General features: G+C 45.8%; 2 protein-coding genes and 1 long non-coding RNA gene across 4 annotated transcripts in view; 1 reads left to right on the top strand and 2 right to left on the bottom strand.

Annotated features, from left to right (window-relative positions):
• MAATS1 (MYCBP associated and testis expressed 1) overlaps positions 1–4389 on the bottom strand; it is a 96796-nt gene extending 92407 nt beyond the window's left edge. The window contains exon 1 of the mRNA XM_019526669.1: positions 4350–4389. Within this exon, the coding sequence (XP_019382214.1) occupies positions 4350–4389 (40 nt within the window). The remainder of the gene's footprint in view (positions 1–4349) is intronic.
• An 827-nt stretch (positions 4390–5216) lies between these two features.
• Positions 5217–9821, top strand: LOC109304800 (cytochrome c oxidase copper chaperone). 2 transcript variants are annotated; one of them, XM_019527628.1, is made up of 4 exons: positions 5217–5281; positions 5379–5515; positions 8902–9015; positions 9694–9821. In XM_019527628.1, exons 2-3 carry the CDS (start codon positions 5403–5405, stop codon positions 8984–8986), a joined length of 198 nt encoding a protein of 65 aa, XP_019383173.1. In that variant the 5' UTR covers positions 5217–5281; positions 5379–5402; the 3' UTR covers positions 8987–9015; positions 9694–9821. The 2 variants fall into 2 exon arrangements, with proteins under 2 accessions (XP_019383173.1, XP_019383172.1); XM_019527627.1 differs by lacking the exon at positions 5217–5281 and having other exon boundaries at positions 5303–5515.
• Positions 9722–10182, bottom strand: LOC109304801. Its single transcript, XR_002099466.1, has 2 exons — positions 9857–10182; positions 9722–9822 (listed from the first exon to the last, which is right to left on the bottom strand). It is a non-coding gene; the product is annotated as an uncharacterized LOC109304801 (long non-coding RNA).
• Positions 10183–13413: the final 3231 nt, after the last annotated feature.

The raw sequence follows: 13413 nt of genomic DNA, 5'->3' as shown, positions 1-13413 counted from the left end.
TTGCCAGATCCACTTTCCTCCCTTTCTTGAAGATAGGCACCTCATTGGCCTTCTTCCAATCTTCAGGCACTTCACCAAAGCGCCAGGAGCTCTCAAAGATCCATGCCAGGGGCTGAGCTATGATGCTTGCCAGCTCCTTGAATACCCTGGGGGGTAGACTATCAGGGCTGGCTGACTTGAAGGTATCCAGCCTCTCAAGGTGTTCCTTCACGAGGTTATCATTGATGGAGGGTAAGGAATCTCCCTCACCTAGGCATCCCTGATCCACAGTGGGCAGGGGCATCCCATGGGACTGGTGAAAAACTGACACAAAATACCCATTTAGCAAGTTGACTTTTTCCTGGGCATTGGTTGTCAGTTGTCCCATCTGGTTTAGCAGGGGTCCAATGTTGCCCTTGCTTTTCCTCCGTCTCGCCATGTATCCAAAAAAGGACTTTTTATTGTCTTTGATATTTGTAGCTAGTCAGAGTTCAGTCGCAGCCTTGGCTTTCCTGGTTCGCTACCTGGCAACTGTGTCATGAGTGATCACTCAATTCAAAAGCTCCAGGTCACTCTTTTGATTGCTTCTGTGAAGTGTATGAAACTCTCAGACTCACTGTCAACTTCACAAAACTAAGATACTTTACAAACACACCCCAAACCAACCAGCTGTTCCTCCACATATTTAAGTTGGAGGACAATCTTTGGAGAATGTTGAACACTTCCCCTACCTGGATAGCCAGCTTTCCCAAAAAGTAAACAGAGGTGGCCATATTCAACAGTGGATAAAATCTGTCAGTGCTGCCTTTGGACATTTTTGAGATTTGTCTCTTTGATCATGACATCAGGATACAAACCAAACATCCTATCTTCCAGCACGTTGTCATCCCTACTCTGTTGTAATGGTGTGAAACTTGGACAGTATATTGGAAACACCTGCAAGCTTTGGAACTGAACCATCAGCAATGTCTTTGAAACATCCTCCACATCAAGTGGAAGGACAGAAGAATGAATGCTTGCATTCTGGCTCAAGCAAATGCCACCAGGATTGAAGCCATGCTTATATGGCAGTAGCTCTGGAAAAGACGTTATAAGGATGCCGGATAACTGGCTCCCAAACCAGGTCTTATACGCCCAACTTGCCAATGATCACTGCTCCTAGAAGAAAGCAAAAGAGGAGATGCAAGGTAGGTCTGAAGAAATGTGATATTAACATCAGTTCCTGGGAGACTTGAGCACTGAATCATTCCTTGACATGGCATTGATAATTTTAAGCCTCACTGTGGAAGCAGATAAATGACAGAGACAGGGAAGAGCTGAAGCCTAACATCACTAGCTGCCCCATTAGCAGTCAAAAATGCAGGTCATGGATCAACCTCCTCAGTCTACAGACTCACCAAGGTTTCCCCTGTTTACTAGAAGACTGTAATCTTCTATTGAGGGACTTCTGATGCTCCTGGTTGGCCAGGAGCAACCTGTTGGGGGAAAGGTGGAGGTAGTGGAAGGAGGGAGCTGCATGCTGCTGCTGCTGTCCCCAGCTGAGCCTGCCTCCCCACGCAGTTATTTCCTCTAGCATGGGGCAGGAGTGGGCTAGGAGAGGCAGTGGGGCTCCCCCTATGCCTGCTTCATCCAGGGACAGCAGCAACATGCAGGTTCCCCATGCAGTTGCTTCCCATAGCCCTTGACTTGAGCAGAGCAGGTGTGGCTCTGCCTCTCATCCCACCCAAGGACAGCCAGGGACAACGGTGGTGCTATGGGGGCAGGTCCTGCACCCTTCCCTTCTCATTGTGTGTCTGCTCCTTGTCCAGCTCCCTGGTATCACTAACCAACCCAGGAGCTTTAACCATGCCTTGCCCCCACTTCCCCCTGGTCTAAGAGGCAGTTTTATGTACCCCTCTTCTTAGTAAAATCCTGGATCTGTCCATGGGTAGTGGCTTCCAAACTTGGCCACTAATGTGCAAAAGGTTTGAGGACTTGTTTTTGTGACTTATGATTCAAAAACATTTTAATTAGTTGGTTAGTTTTCTGAGCCAGTTCCATTCTTCAATGTACTTCTGCACTCTTATGATGTGTAGGAGCTTGAGAGCATGGCCAATCAAGCAAATGTGAATTACTTTGTTTAGAACTTGTCTCATGCTGATATGCTGAACTGCTGAAATATACCTCCAAGGCAAAGCGCACACGATGAAATGATCAAAGCAACAAATAGACAATACTAATTCATGTTACAATTCTGATTTACTAGGTGCCTGATGGTTAAGAGCTCCTTTTCCTTTTGAATTGAACTGGAAGTGCACACAGCAATTAAATTCACAATCTGTAAGCGACTTCATTTTTTGTTTTGTTTTTTCAATTAGTGACAAAGGCATAATTTACAGTTCACCCATTTTTTTTCTGATCAGGAAGGCAGTTAAGGATACTCTGTTCAGCTCAGACAATGGTTGTTCATCCATATTTTTGTTCTGCATTTGTCATTGTAGCAACTGGGTGCTTATTTCTTTGGTGGAGTTAGAAATGGCAGCGAGTGGGGTTTAATTACTAGGTTTTTTTCACTCTGTATTTCTGGAATGTTTCCAGATTTGGAAAAATCCCACAAAACAAGAAAACCTCTCACATGCATTACACACCACACTCACCTAAAATGTATGGTTCAAGCAGCGGTGTAATGAGGGTAGAGCAACTAGGGCAGCTGCCCGTGTGCTAAGTTGGGGGAGCTCGGGCAGAAAAATAGCTGCTATTGGTGCCCAGTTATGCTGATGGCCACGGAAATCACCACTGCCCATTGGTGTAGCAGCTGCCTCAAGTACCCAGCCATGTCATTACAGTACACTGCTGGATTCAAGTATAAAATACAACTGAGTGAGGATGAGCATACACCATGGAATCCCAACTTAGCAATTAACAATATCAGTATAATGTATATTTGCAAAGATGTACTAGCATTTCATAAAAAAGGATATTTTGCTATCATTTCCTGTTTGGTTCTATTTGTTTTGCACAGACCTTCATAAAGTTTTCCCTCCAAGAGCTTTGAAGCAATATAATAAAAGCTAAAGCTGAAAGATAGAGAAATAAATTGTTTGGAGAAGGGAATGAAGACTTATTTTCAGATGTCATCCAAGGATTTATAGAAAGCCAATGAAATGGGGATATATCTATGCTGTTGCCACCAGTTATTCAAAATGAGAGATGTACAGAGGAAAAAATTCTTTTATCTCTAAGATGATTATAATAAAATCATAGGAAAAGTATAAAGGAAGTCAGACAGCAAGAACAGAACCTCAGGTAGGTTTTCCAAATAACATTTAGATACAAGATTGCCAACTAGTAAAAATAAATAAATAAATGGAGAGATGATGATGATGATGGAAAAAAAATCCACTTCACTAAAGGAATCCAAAGCATTTTCTCAGACTTTCAGGGCAGTGCTTATTATGTAAGAGCAGACACTTGGTCTGGGCGACTTTTACCTTGCTTTCTCCCATAGTAACTCCCAATCTGCAATTCAAAATTAAGTCCAAGAAGAAAGAGTCCTTTGACATTGCATGTCCTGGGAGACGATCTTTTTTCCTGGGATTGTAGAAGTGTACACATCCATTATCCCACTTCTAGTCCCTCTGAGGCATTCTGGATAAGATGCACTAGCGTAACAGTTTTTCCCCTGGATATCCTTTTGTAGGTCTGTAGAAACAGTTCTTTCAGGGGACAAGGTACAATACTAAGGCTGTGCTCTCGCTGGCCACCTACTGGTGAAAGAGCAGCAATGCAGCTTGGCATGGTGATGTATGTAAATGAAGGTGCTGTACCTGTTTGGATGTGGGTCAGTCAGAGCCTGGGACTTCAATCCTAGGTCAGATGAGGTGTTTGTCGGGTCTCAGAACCTGTAAACAGAGACCACAGAATTTTCCTAGCTTCTCTCCAAAAGCTATGCTATTGTGGGAATGGTGAAGAGTGAAAGGATGGTGACTCCAAACATGAAGACTATATCAAGTGTCTTGCAAATGTGCAAGGAGAAAAAGACAACTGTAATCCAAAGAAAGCATGGTCAGGTAATAGAGAGGGATGTGGCCTGGGCATTAGTAAACGAGGGATGTTTTTCCAGTCCTGTCCCTGACTTGCCACATGACTCTGGAGCAAGTAACTTCACCTCTCTGCATCCCTGTCTTCTTATCATTCCTTTGTCTGACTTGTGTATTTAGAATGTGAACACTTAAAGACTTGTTTGGCTGTGTCAGACTAACATTGCTGTTACAAGACTGAGACTCCCTTCAGTTGTAGCGCAAGATTAGGACTCTAGTGTGCTGGAAATACAGTGCTCAGGTGTAAACCAAGAGGAGGCCATAAGCAGAAAGTGCAAGCCAGCCACTCACCATGCAGCTTGCTCTTGTCACATGTGCAAGTGCTAGCCATAGTAAGACAAATGGCAACATTACTAGCCGTAGTTTTAGATCCCACACTGTTCCTTAAATATGCATCTTTTTTTGAACCATGCAAGAGTCTACTGCAAGCTGATGCTTGCGTTGGGACTGCAGGATTGGTGCGTGAAGATCTGTAGGATTTAGGACCCCTAACTTAGGGAACAGGAACAGTGAAGAGTGAGAGGACGGTGGCTCCAGATGTGAAGACCCTCTAAACCCACATAGGGGTGAAGTGGGTGCCTAGGTGGTGGGGGCTGTATGGGTGTTGGAACCTTGCACATTCCTGTTTCCTTTTAAAATCCCACTGGCCTACTACAAACATCATTTTCAACATTTAATATTTATTTTAATGAATGCCCTAGCATTTATCTTCTTGGTGACTCTCAGCAGTCTCCTGGAGCTTCATCTCTAATTCCTGGAGACTCCAGGGCAATCCTGGAGGGTTAGCAACCCTAACTAGTAGGGTGGCTGCAGGATGGGCATGTGCCTTGGGCTGCGCAGGGGGGTCAGCCAGGTGTAGGAAGGGGACTGCGAGGCAGGTGGCAATGCTCCGGGAGCAGGCTGGTAAGGGTGGGTCATCATCATGCAACAGGCGCCAGGAGAGGCCGCAGGGCTGGCAGGAGCCAGACAATGGAGCCAGGCGGGGCGCGTGAGCTGAGGGCCAAAGCTACGTCGTGAAGAACGGGGCTGAGTAGATCGGCACTGTAGTGCCGAGGCCTTCAGTGCGGTTGGAAGCTGTGTGGGCCGTGGAGAACTACATTTCCCGGCACGCCCTGGACGGATCACGCAGGTGCAGAAAGGGGCATCCCGGAAGGAGAAGGTCCGTTTGGCTGGCGCGTGCGCAGTGGTGGTGCTGGGGCCCCTGGAAGCGGAAGGCGTTGGAGGTGCGCGAGGGCAGGGGGTCGGGGGCGACGGGACGGGGCGGGGCGGTACCGTGCTGTGCCGGCAGCGCTAACCTCCGCCCTCTTTCCCCACCTTCTGGTGGTGCACGCAGGGACTGCGGCTATGTCGAGCCTGGTGGCGGCCACGTGCGACGGACAGGGCCCGCAGCCCGCCGAGAAGAAGCCGCTGAAGCCCTGCTGCGCCTGCCCGGAGACCAAAGCGGCGCGGGACACCTGGTGCGCGGGGGGCAGCATGGGGTGGGGTGCTCCCCACTCCCCTCCGCACCTGGCCTTCGCCTCTTATTGGGTTCTCTCTCTCTCTTTTAACCGCTTTATTTTTTTTTACTTACTGTTTTTGATTTATTTATCTTATTTTTTGGTTCTTTTATTTCTTATCTTATATTTTTAATCTTGTTTTTTGGAGCCAGCTGAGATGAGCATCTTGCAAGGGTTGGATGCTTCTCCGTTCCCTTCTCCACTTGATCTTGGCCTCTTGATTTTTTTTTTTTTTTTTTCATTTTACTACTTTTTTACCTTATTTGTTGTGTTTTTTGGAGTCAGCTGAGAGAGATGTCTTGCAAGGGGCGGGTGCTTCTTTGTTCCCTTTACTGCAAAGCCGAAGGGCCCAAACTGCTGTGCCACTTTTTTTGTGTTTTCATAACCACGTGTCATGGCTGTAAGCTGGGGACAGGGCTGTCCCTTGGGGGGGGTGAATTGGGGCAACCACCCTGGGCCCTGTGCTTTATGGGGGGGGCCCTGTGGACAGTGCTATTGGTATGCGCTGAGGGGACCAGCACTGTGCTCCAGCCACTTGCTGTCACCACACCCTGCTCCCCTGCACAGGCTGATATGCCCCGGGCCCTGCACACCTGTAGGGGCAGCTCTGGTCAGGGATACTCAGGCAGCCACAGCCCTGGGGGGCACCTTGGGAGCCTTTTAAGGGTGCCACACAGTGTTAGGTCCACTAGGGCATGCAGGTATGATTGAGCTAGAAATCCATAGTGCTGAACAACACTGCCCGGTAGTTCTCTGTCTGACTTCTTTGCAGCAAAAGAAATGCTCTAGTATAGTTCTGTAGTCAGAAAAGACACCAAGCAAATGCTAACTTAGACCTGGCACTTTCTGAGTAGTGTTGTGAGCTTAACTACCAGAGGTACCTAGAGTCTGGAAAGGTTGAGAACCACCAGTATAAGTAATGAGAGGAAAAACTCTTAGTTTTCATCTAATCTGTCTTCTCATCTGGTACAAGATTGTTGGCCCCTGTAGTATATTGTCCTGTCTCTTTTTCTTTTTTGTGCTTGGCATTGTTCGGCTTCCCTTGAGCGAGTAATAATGCAGGGTCTGAGAGATCTCATGACCTTTTCCTGAAATCCCATCTTGTAATTATTCATTAATTACCCCTTAGCATACTTTGTTCCCTTTCCAAATATTGCTGCATTTAAGTTTCGTTGAGTGTTTCTGCACAGGCAGATATTGGGGTTGCAACACTCCTTCTGCAGAAAGATTCTAGGAGTCATGTGAAACTGAAAATGCTCAAGAAGAGGAAGTTTTTTGGTTGGGTGGAATTATATATGGACAAAAGGAAAATTGCAGTTTTTCTGCAGTTACCTTTATGCACTCAACTGTTTTGGTTTTTTGCTTGTTTGTATTATCTTACTCATATGAACCCATTTTTTACGGTTGGTTTCCTAATATTTTTCTTCTTTTCTTTTTCTTTCTTTCTTTTAATATCATGTTTCACTATACTTCCTGACTTGTCAAGGTCTTCTGTTGCCTTGGGTTTTGTACAGAGCAAAAAAATACTTTTTTGTGTATTTTAGTGAAATGTGGTTTTTAATTCACAAAAACTTGGTAGGTGCTTTCATAGATGGAGATAATATCTGCGGTAAACATTCTAAAGATAAATAAATTGGCTTTATTTCTTAAAAACAGTACTCTATACAAAGATTTTGTTCAACACCTCTGAAATCTTGTAGTAGTAGTGTAAAGCAGCAAGCAACACCCTGACTGTTAATACATGAGCTCCTGTGATTGAAAGGTGTACAATCTGAGGTGCAGACCTTTCTTTCTTTCTTTTGTTTTTAAGGTGGTACAAAATTTTGTGCAGAAGTTCCTGAAAAGGAAATGCTTCCTTGTGAGGAAAGAGCAGGTGCCTTCTCTGGGAAGATTAGGCATTTTAAAATTAAGCTGTTTTATGCAACAGATGGTTGCTTGTGGCACTCAGTACCGCTTGCTTGATATCCTTAAGGACAAGCTCTTAGTAGGATTTGAAATAAAGGTTAGGCATTTATATTAAACCAGCTAATATATCTTTAAGAGGGGATAATAAAGGATGCTTAATTGAACAGATATAAAACCTATTGCTTAAGAATATACTGTATCCTAAGACTGAGGGGGGATTTGATAGCAGCCTTCAAGTACCTGAAGGCTATATCTGTTGGAGGCAGCAGCTTCATTGCTGTATTAAGGTCTTTTCTGTAACCTAGAGTGTAATAGGAGTAAGACAACCTTTATAGGAAGTGTGTGTAGGGGGGGTGTAGAAGAGGAATTAGTGTAGAAGGGGAAGCTAGAACAACCAGGTTTGGCATGGGGTGTGGGGGGAGGATACCCACAGTGATGTTTGAGAGACCCAGAGAGGAGCAGTGTGAGGAAGCGAGGACCCATTGCTGGAAAAGAGTGATAATGTGAAGAAGTATGTGCCAGGTGAAGAGTGGATTTGGTAGTGGGGACAAAGTAGAATTCACAAGAGAACGTGAATGTTTGTGATGAAAAAAGTAGAAATCCAGACTGAAGATGGAGTGGAAAAATGAACTGGTAGGGAGCAAGTGCAGATGAGGATCATGGGGCATACAGGTTCCTGGCTGTGGGAGAGGGCCATGGGGAACAGAGGACCTGCTGTGAAGGAAACGTTGTGGGGAATTGCAGAATGTCCCCAAAGTAGAGAGGGTGGTGCCCAGATAGCTTGTTGGGTGGAGGGATGAGGAAGTCCCTAGCAGATGGAGTATGGTTAGCCTACAGAATCTATGCAGTGGGATTCTCAAATCACAAGATTTTAAAAACTTTTTCAGCCTGGGTGGGTTTACCTTCTTTTGGACTCACTTCTGAACAAATAGTTTATAAACTCCTATTTAGAAAAACAGTGCATTGTCTTGGGCTCTACTAAACAGACTAACAATAGAGCCCAACTATCTGCCATCTTCTCAAGGGAGGTTACCCCTGGCAAAGAAAGTTAGTGCTTTACGTTTGCAGAAGCTGTTGGAAAGTGGCATCCATCTTAACTGAGGCCTTCCTGTGGCTTTCATTTCATTGGAAACAAAAGGAGGCAGACAGCATTTTTTTCTAGGTGCTGTTTTGTTTTCAGTTATTTCTCCATCAAGGAAGCTGATTAGCTTTTTCTGTGGCAGCAAACTAAACTTGGGGAGGGGGGAAACTTGAAAAAACAAACAAATAGGGATGTTTAAGTGTAAAACCAGCCAAGTTGGTAAAGGTAGTCTCGCACTAAATTTTGTGATATGCTTGTGTCCCATTTACACTGAAAGTTACAGATTTTTGGTCTTGTATATAGGAGTATTAACATGGTGACTGTATTGCTGGCTAACCAGAGAAATCTCTTTGCTTTGTAGTATCATTGAAAAAGGGGAGGAGAATTGTGGGCCTCTTATTGAGGCCCATAAGGAATGCATGAGAGCACTGGGATTTAAAGTATAAGCAAGATGAATAATGGAGCTATGCGTGTGGTGAGTATAGATTTCAAAACTCTGCTCTCTGCTTGGTCACTGTCTCTTCACTGACCCTAAGAACTCAGTGTCACTAGTCGGCCTGAACTAGCAGAACAGAATAACTGAAAAATGAGGCTAGAAGGGATTTTGAAAAGACTTTCAGTTCAACCCCATCTGCTCAAGACAGGATCAGCACTGCCTTAACCATCACAGATTTTGTTGGCTGTGAAATTTGGCTGCCTTAAGAGGAAGGGAAAGCAGATATCTATCTCTGCACAAGAGTAACTGATGTTGGCCTTGGATAGTCTCTGGTAGTGAAAGGCCATCAGGAGTTTGCGTCCTTTGTGAGCAATCCTAGAAGGCCAGAGCCTGGTTCGATCCTTAATAAAAAGTTGTCCTGTAACAGAGCTGGATGTGAAGGCAGGTAGAAACCAGGGCTGAGAAGGTTTAAGATTATTAAAAATGACAGTCCTGCTTTAAAAATGGCTTTTCTTCCTATGTAATCTTTTATTGTGAGTCATGCTTGTGACAAAGGCAATACTTTGTGTTCTTGGAAATGCTGCCCAAGTGAAACCCTGAAGTCAGTCACTAGAGCAACCTTTAATTTGAAAGTTATTTGAGTACTGATAATGTCTTGTCTTGTAGAATTTTTCTCTCTCAAAGCTCTTTATTTATCTATTTATTTTACTCTTCTAGGTGACTTGCTGTGGGGTGACTGATTTTTCCAGGGAATTGAAGGATATCAAGTTATTTCTGCAGGCTACTTCAAGGGACAACCTTAATAATGAGAGCTATTTATATATAGAGAGAGATATATATATATAACTCCCCCCCCGCCAAAACCCCCCCCCAACCAAACAAACAAAAAAACCCCCAAACCCTAATAGCAAAGAAACTGCCCATCACCTTTCTGAACTGTATGTTATGAGATCTTGACCAGCTGGAATAGAGAGATATTTTCTTCTTAATAAAGGATTTAAAAATGTTCATTCCTCTTGCATTTTTTAAAGCAAAAGACAAAGCCTTTTTAACCCAAACCAGTTTCTGTGACGCTGCTGCTGCAGCAGTTGGATAATGTGCTTCCTTTTCCTACCGGTGCTGAAATGAGAATTGTGAGTTGCGATTATATTTAGTAGGGCTGTGCGAAGCTTTGGTCCCTGGTTTGATTCGGCCCAATTCGGTGGCCAAATCCCCAAATCCGAATCGAATCAGGCAACCCTTTAATCTCTCCAAATCGAATTGGAACCCTCCAATTGGAAAGATTCAGTGATTCGGACATAGACACAGCTTGAAATGTTGTTTTTTTCTACGTGCCTCAAGGTACCAGGCAGTTCGTAAATGCTGCAGTGCTGGAGTGCATGGAGCATCCCACAGGAGCGTGGGGGACTCCCCAGCGCGTTCAGCAGCAGACCCAGAAGTGGACCAGAAACACTTCCGGTCCACTTCTGGGTCAACTAGTGCCTCCTGGGTCTGGGGGAGCACCTGGGGTCCCCCTGTGGCAGATCACTGAGCTGGAGGGGGCACAGGTGCTCTCCCCAGTAGACACAGAAGCAACATGGGGAATTTTCTTAATGAAAACCATTAAATTATGTTTGTGCTTTGTACTTCCTCATGCTTGTGCATAGCCACAATTCTCCCTCAGATCCCTTTTTGCATGGCTATGAGAAGGAAGCTATGAAGTGTCAGACCCACTAGCTCTTGTTGTGGATTAAATTTGAAATATTTCTTTAAAAAAAAACCCCAAACAAACCAAACTTTAGAACCACTTCTTATTTTCTTCCCCTTGCCCCCTGCCACACACATTTCTAGTGTCTTGTCTGTATTCCACTTGCCACTCTGCCTCTTTTCCTGTTCCACACCTCCCCTTACAGATTTCCTTGTACTACAAGGCTTGTCAAAATGGCACATTTGAAATCTGTGAGCTTCAACCTAAGACCATTCTGCATGGAGTGCTCCCTCAAATGGGAGTGCACAATGCTTCTGTCTTCAGGGAATTGCACATCCTGAGATGTTCTACATGTTTATCCTTCACTGCAAAAACTTTTAAATTGTGTAATGGAAAGGTGAAACTCTTTGATACCCCTTGGAAATATATCCTGGAAAGCTGGGATCTAAAATCCAGTGATGGTCAAAGCCAGTACCTTTGAATAGTGATCGGGCAGGCAGATAACACCCAAGATCATGCTAAAGAGGATGGTTTTGAGGGAAGACCTGCCACTGAAGTTAGTTTCCAACACTGAAGCCATCAGTCTTACTGTTAGAAGCTGTGTGTGAAGGGGTCTGCTCCAGGTACTGAGAGTACAGAAAGAACCACAGAAACTTTTTTGGAGAGAAGCTCTGCATGGTGATGTTGAGGGCTAGAGCATGGTTAGGAAATTATTTTGGCTGGCAGGCCACAAGTTTTGGTGAGCTGTTGATGGCTGCACACACAAAATATTTCAGAATATACCATTCTGACAGATTAAAAACTTCATATACTGTACTAAAAATCAAACATCTATATTTTAATTTTACTTAAATACTTTTGTCCTGATTTCTTTTGAGTAGTGTATATAGAGGTGTATATAACAGCTCAAAATAATCTTACTTCTGTGTATTATGTGTTTGTAGGGGGGATAGAAAGTGGGGTGTGCATGTGTTTGAGGGGCTGCCCACAGGCTAGGTCCCAGGAGCCAGCTGAAGGTGGGGAGGACGTGTGTGCAGCAGAGCTTGCTTGGGTGGTGTACCCACCTGCAGCCATCTGTGTACTGCTTGTGTCCCCCCACCTCCAGTGGCTCCCCCTCCCCCTCTTGCCCCTGCTGTACTGCTCTGGGCAGCAGGTAGTGTGGGGAAGCTGTGGGGGTGTGGGCTGGGCAGCAGGTGCCCAGCCAGGCGGGGGGAAGCTGCAGCCAGAAGGATCCTTCCCCAGTGTGAGGGGCTCCAGCTGCAGGCTGCCTTTTACCCACTCTGCCTACCCAGTGCAATGAACAGGCACCCGAATAGGTGGAAAATGGCCAGGAGCTGCTGCTGAAGTCCTGCACACTGGGGCAGGAGCTGCCTGGCTGCAGCTTCCCCGTCTGGCTGAACATCTGCTGCCCAGTATATGTCCCTATGGCCACCATTGCTTCCCTCTCCTACCTTAAGCAGTGCAGCCGGGGCAGGAGGAGAGGGAGCTGCAGGAGGGGTGGTAGAGCTGAGCAGTACCTGGGCAGCTGCTGGAGAAGCCCCACTGGTAAGCTGTGCATGCTGACCAGGACTGTGGGCGTGGGCAGGACTTGCTCCTATGTGGAGCCAGGGCAACCACAAGCTAGATACAATCAGTTGGTGGGTGCCCCTCTGCCCTGGCCTTGAGGCTAGGAGCTGACTGATACAACAGACATTGCTGCCATTGGTTCTCTGCTTGGCATTGACCTTAACTTTAAGGAATGAAATTCAGACCAAATCAGGTCCGTCGTGAGCTCCAGAGCATTCACTAGCACTAATGTGAGTTCTGTAATGAGTACCTATGCATTAGTGCCAATATGGAGGTTATAGTAGTATAAGAGTGATGCTGTAGCCATGATGGTCCAGAAATTATCTAAGAGGCAAGGATTTCTTAGGATGGTATCTGTTACTGGACCAACTATGTAGCTGGAATAGAGTTAGACAAGCTTTAGAATGCAAGACCTTCCTCAGGTTTGATCACCAGGAGCCAGGCACAGCATAGGAACAACAGTGGGAGGAGGTGTAAGAAATTTCCAGGGGTAGCAGAGAGAGAATTCTAAGAAGAAAAGAAGCTGACTGCTAGGAGGGTCATTCTCACTTTCTGTGTGGCAAGAATTCAGGAGCTGGGTCAAACATAGTTTCATAGTTGGTAGGGTTGGAAAGGACCGGAGCAGATCATCAAGTCCGACCCCCTGCCATGGGCAGGAAAGAGTAGTGGGGTCAAACAACCCTGGCTAGGTGTCTATTTAGCCTCCTTTTGAAGGCCCCTAGGGTAGGAGCAAGCACCACTTCCCTTGGAAGTTGGTTCCAGCTCCTAGCCACCCTGATTTTGAAGTACTGCCCCCCGATGTCTAGCCTGAATCTACTCTCCATCAACTTATGGCTGTTGTTCCTTGTTACTCCCAGTAGTGCTCGGGGGAAGAGAGACTCTCCCATTGCCTGCTGGTCTCTCTAGACCAGTTTATAGACGGCCACCAGATCCCCCCTCAGCCTTCTTTTGTGGAGGCTGAACAGGTTCAGGTCCCGTAGCCTCTCCTCGTAGGGCCTGCCCTGCTGCCCCCTGATCATGCAGGTGGCCCTCCTCTGGACCCTCCCCACGCTGGCCATATCCCTCCTGAAGTATGGCACCCAGAACTGGATGCAGTACTCCAACTGCGGCCTGACCAGTGCCGCAAAGAGGGGGAGTATCACCTCCTTGGACCTACTTGAGATGCATCTGTGGGTGCATGACAA

This window comes from Gavialis gangeticus, unplaced genomic scaffold (genome assembly GCF_001723915.1).
Source record: "Gavialis gangeticus isolate Ggan-Ray unplaced genomic scaffold, GavGan_comp1, whole genome shotgun sequence".
NCBI lineage: Eukaryota > Metazoa > Chordata > Crocodylia > Gavialidae > Gavialis > Gavialis gangeticus.
Note: the sequence above shows the minus strand (reverse complement) of the source record. Positions and strands in the feature narration are given on the sequence as shown.

Bases quoted from the DNA above. Each gene is read 5' to 3' on its own strand.
- LOC109304800 (XM_019527628.1), top strand. From the start codon at position 5,403: ATGTCGAGCCTGGTGGCGGCCACGTGCGACGGACAGGGCCCGCAGCCC. The intron at 5,516-8,901 runs GTGCGCGGGGGG...TTTGCTTTGTAG, and splicing joins AAAGCGGCGCGGGACACCTG to TATCATTGAAAAAGGGGAGG.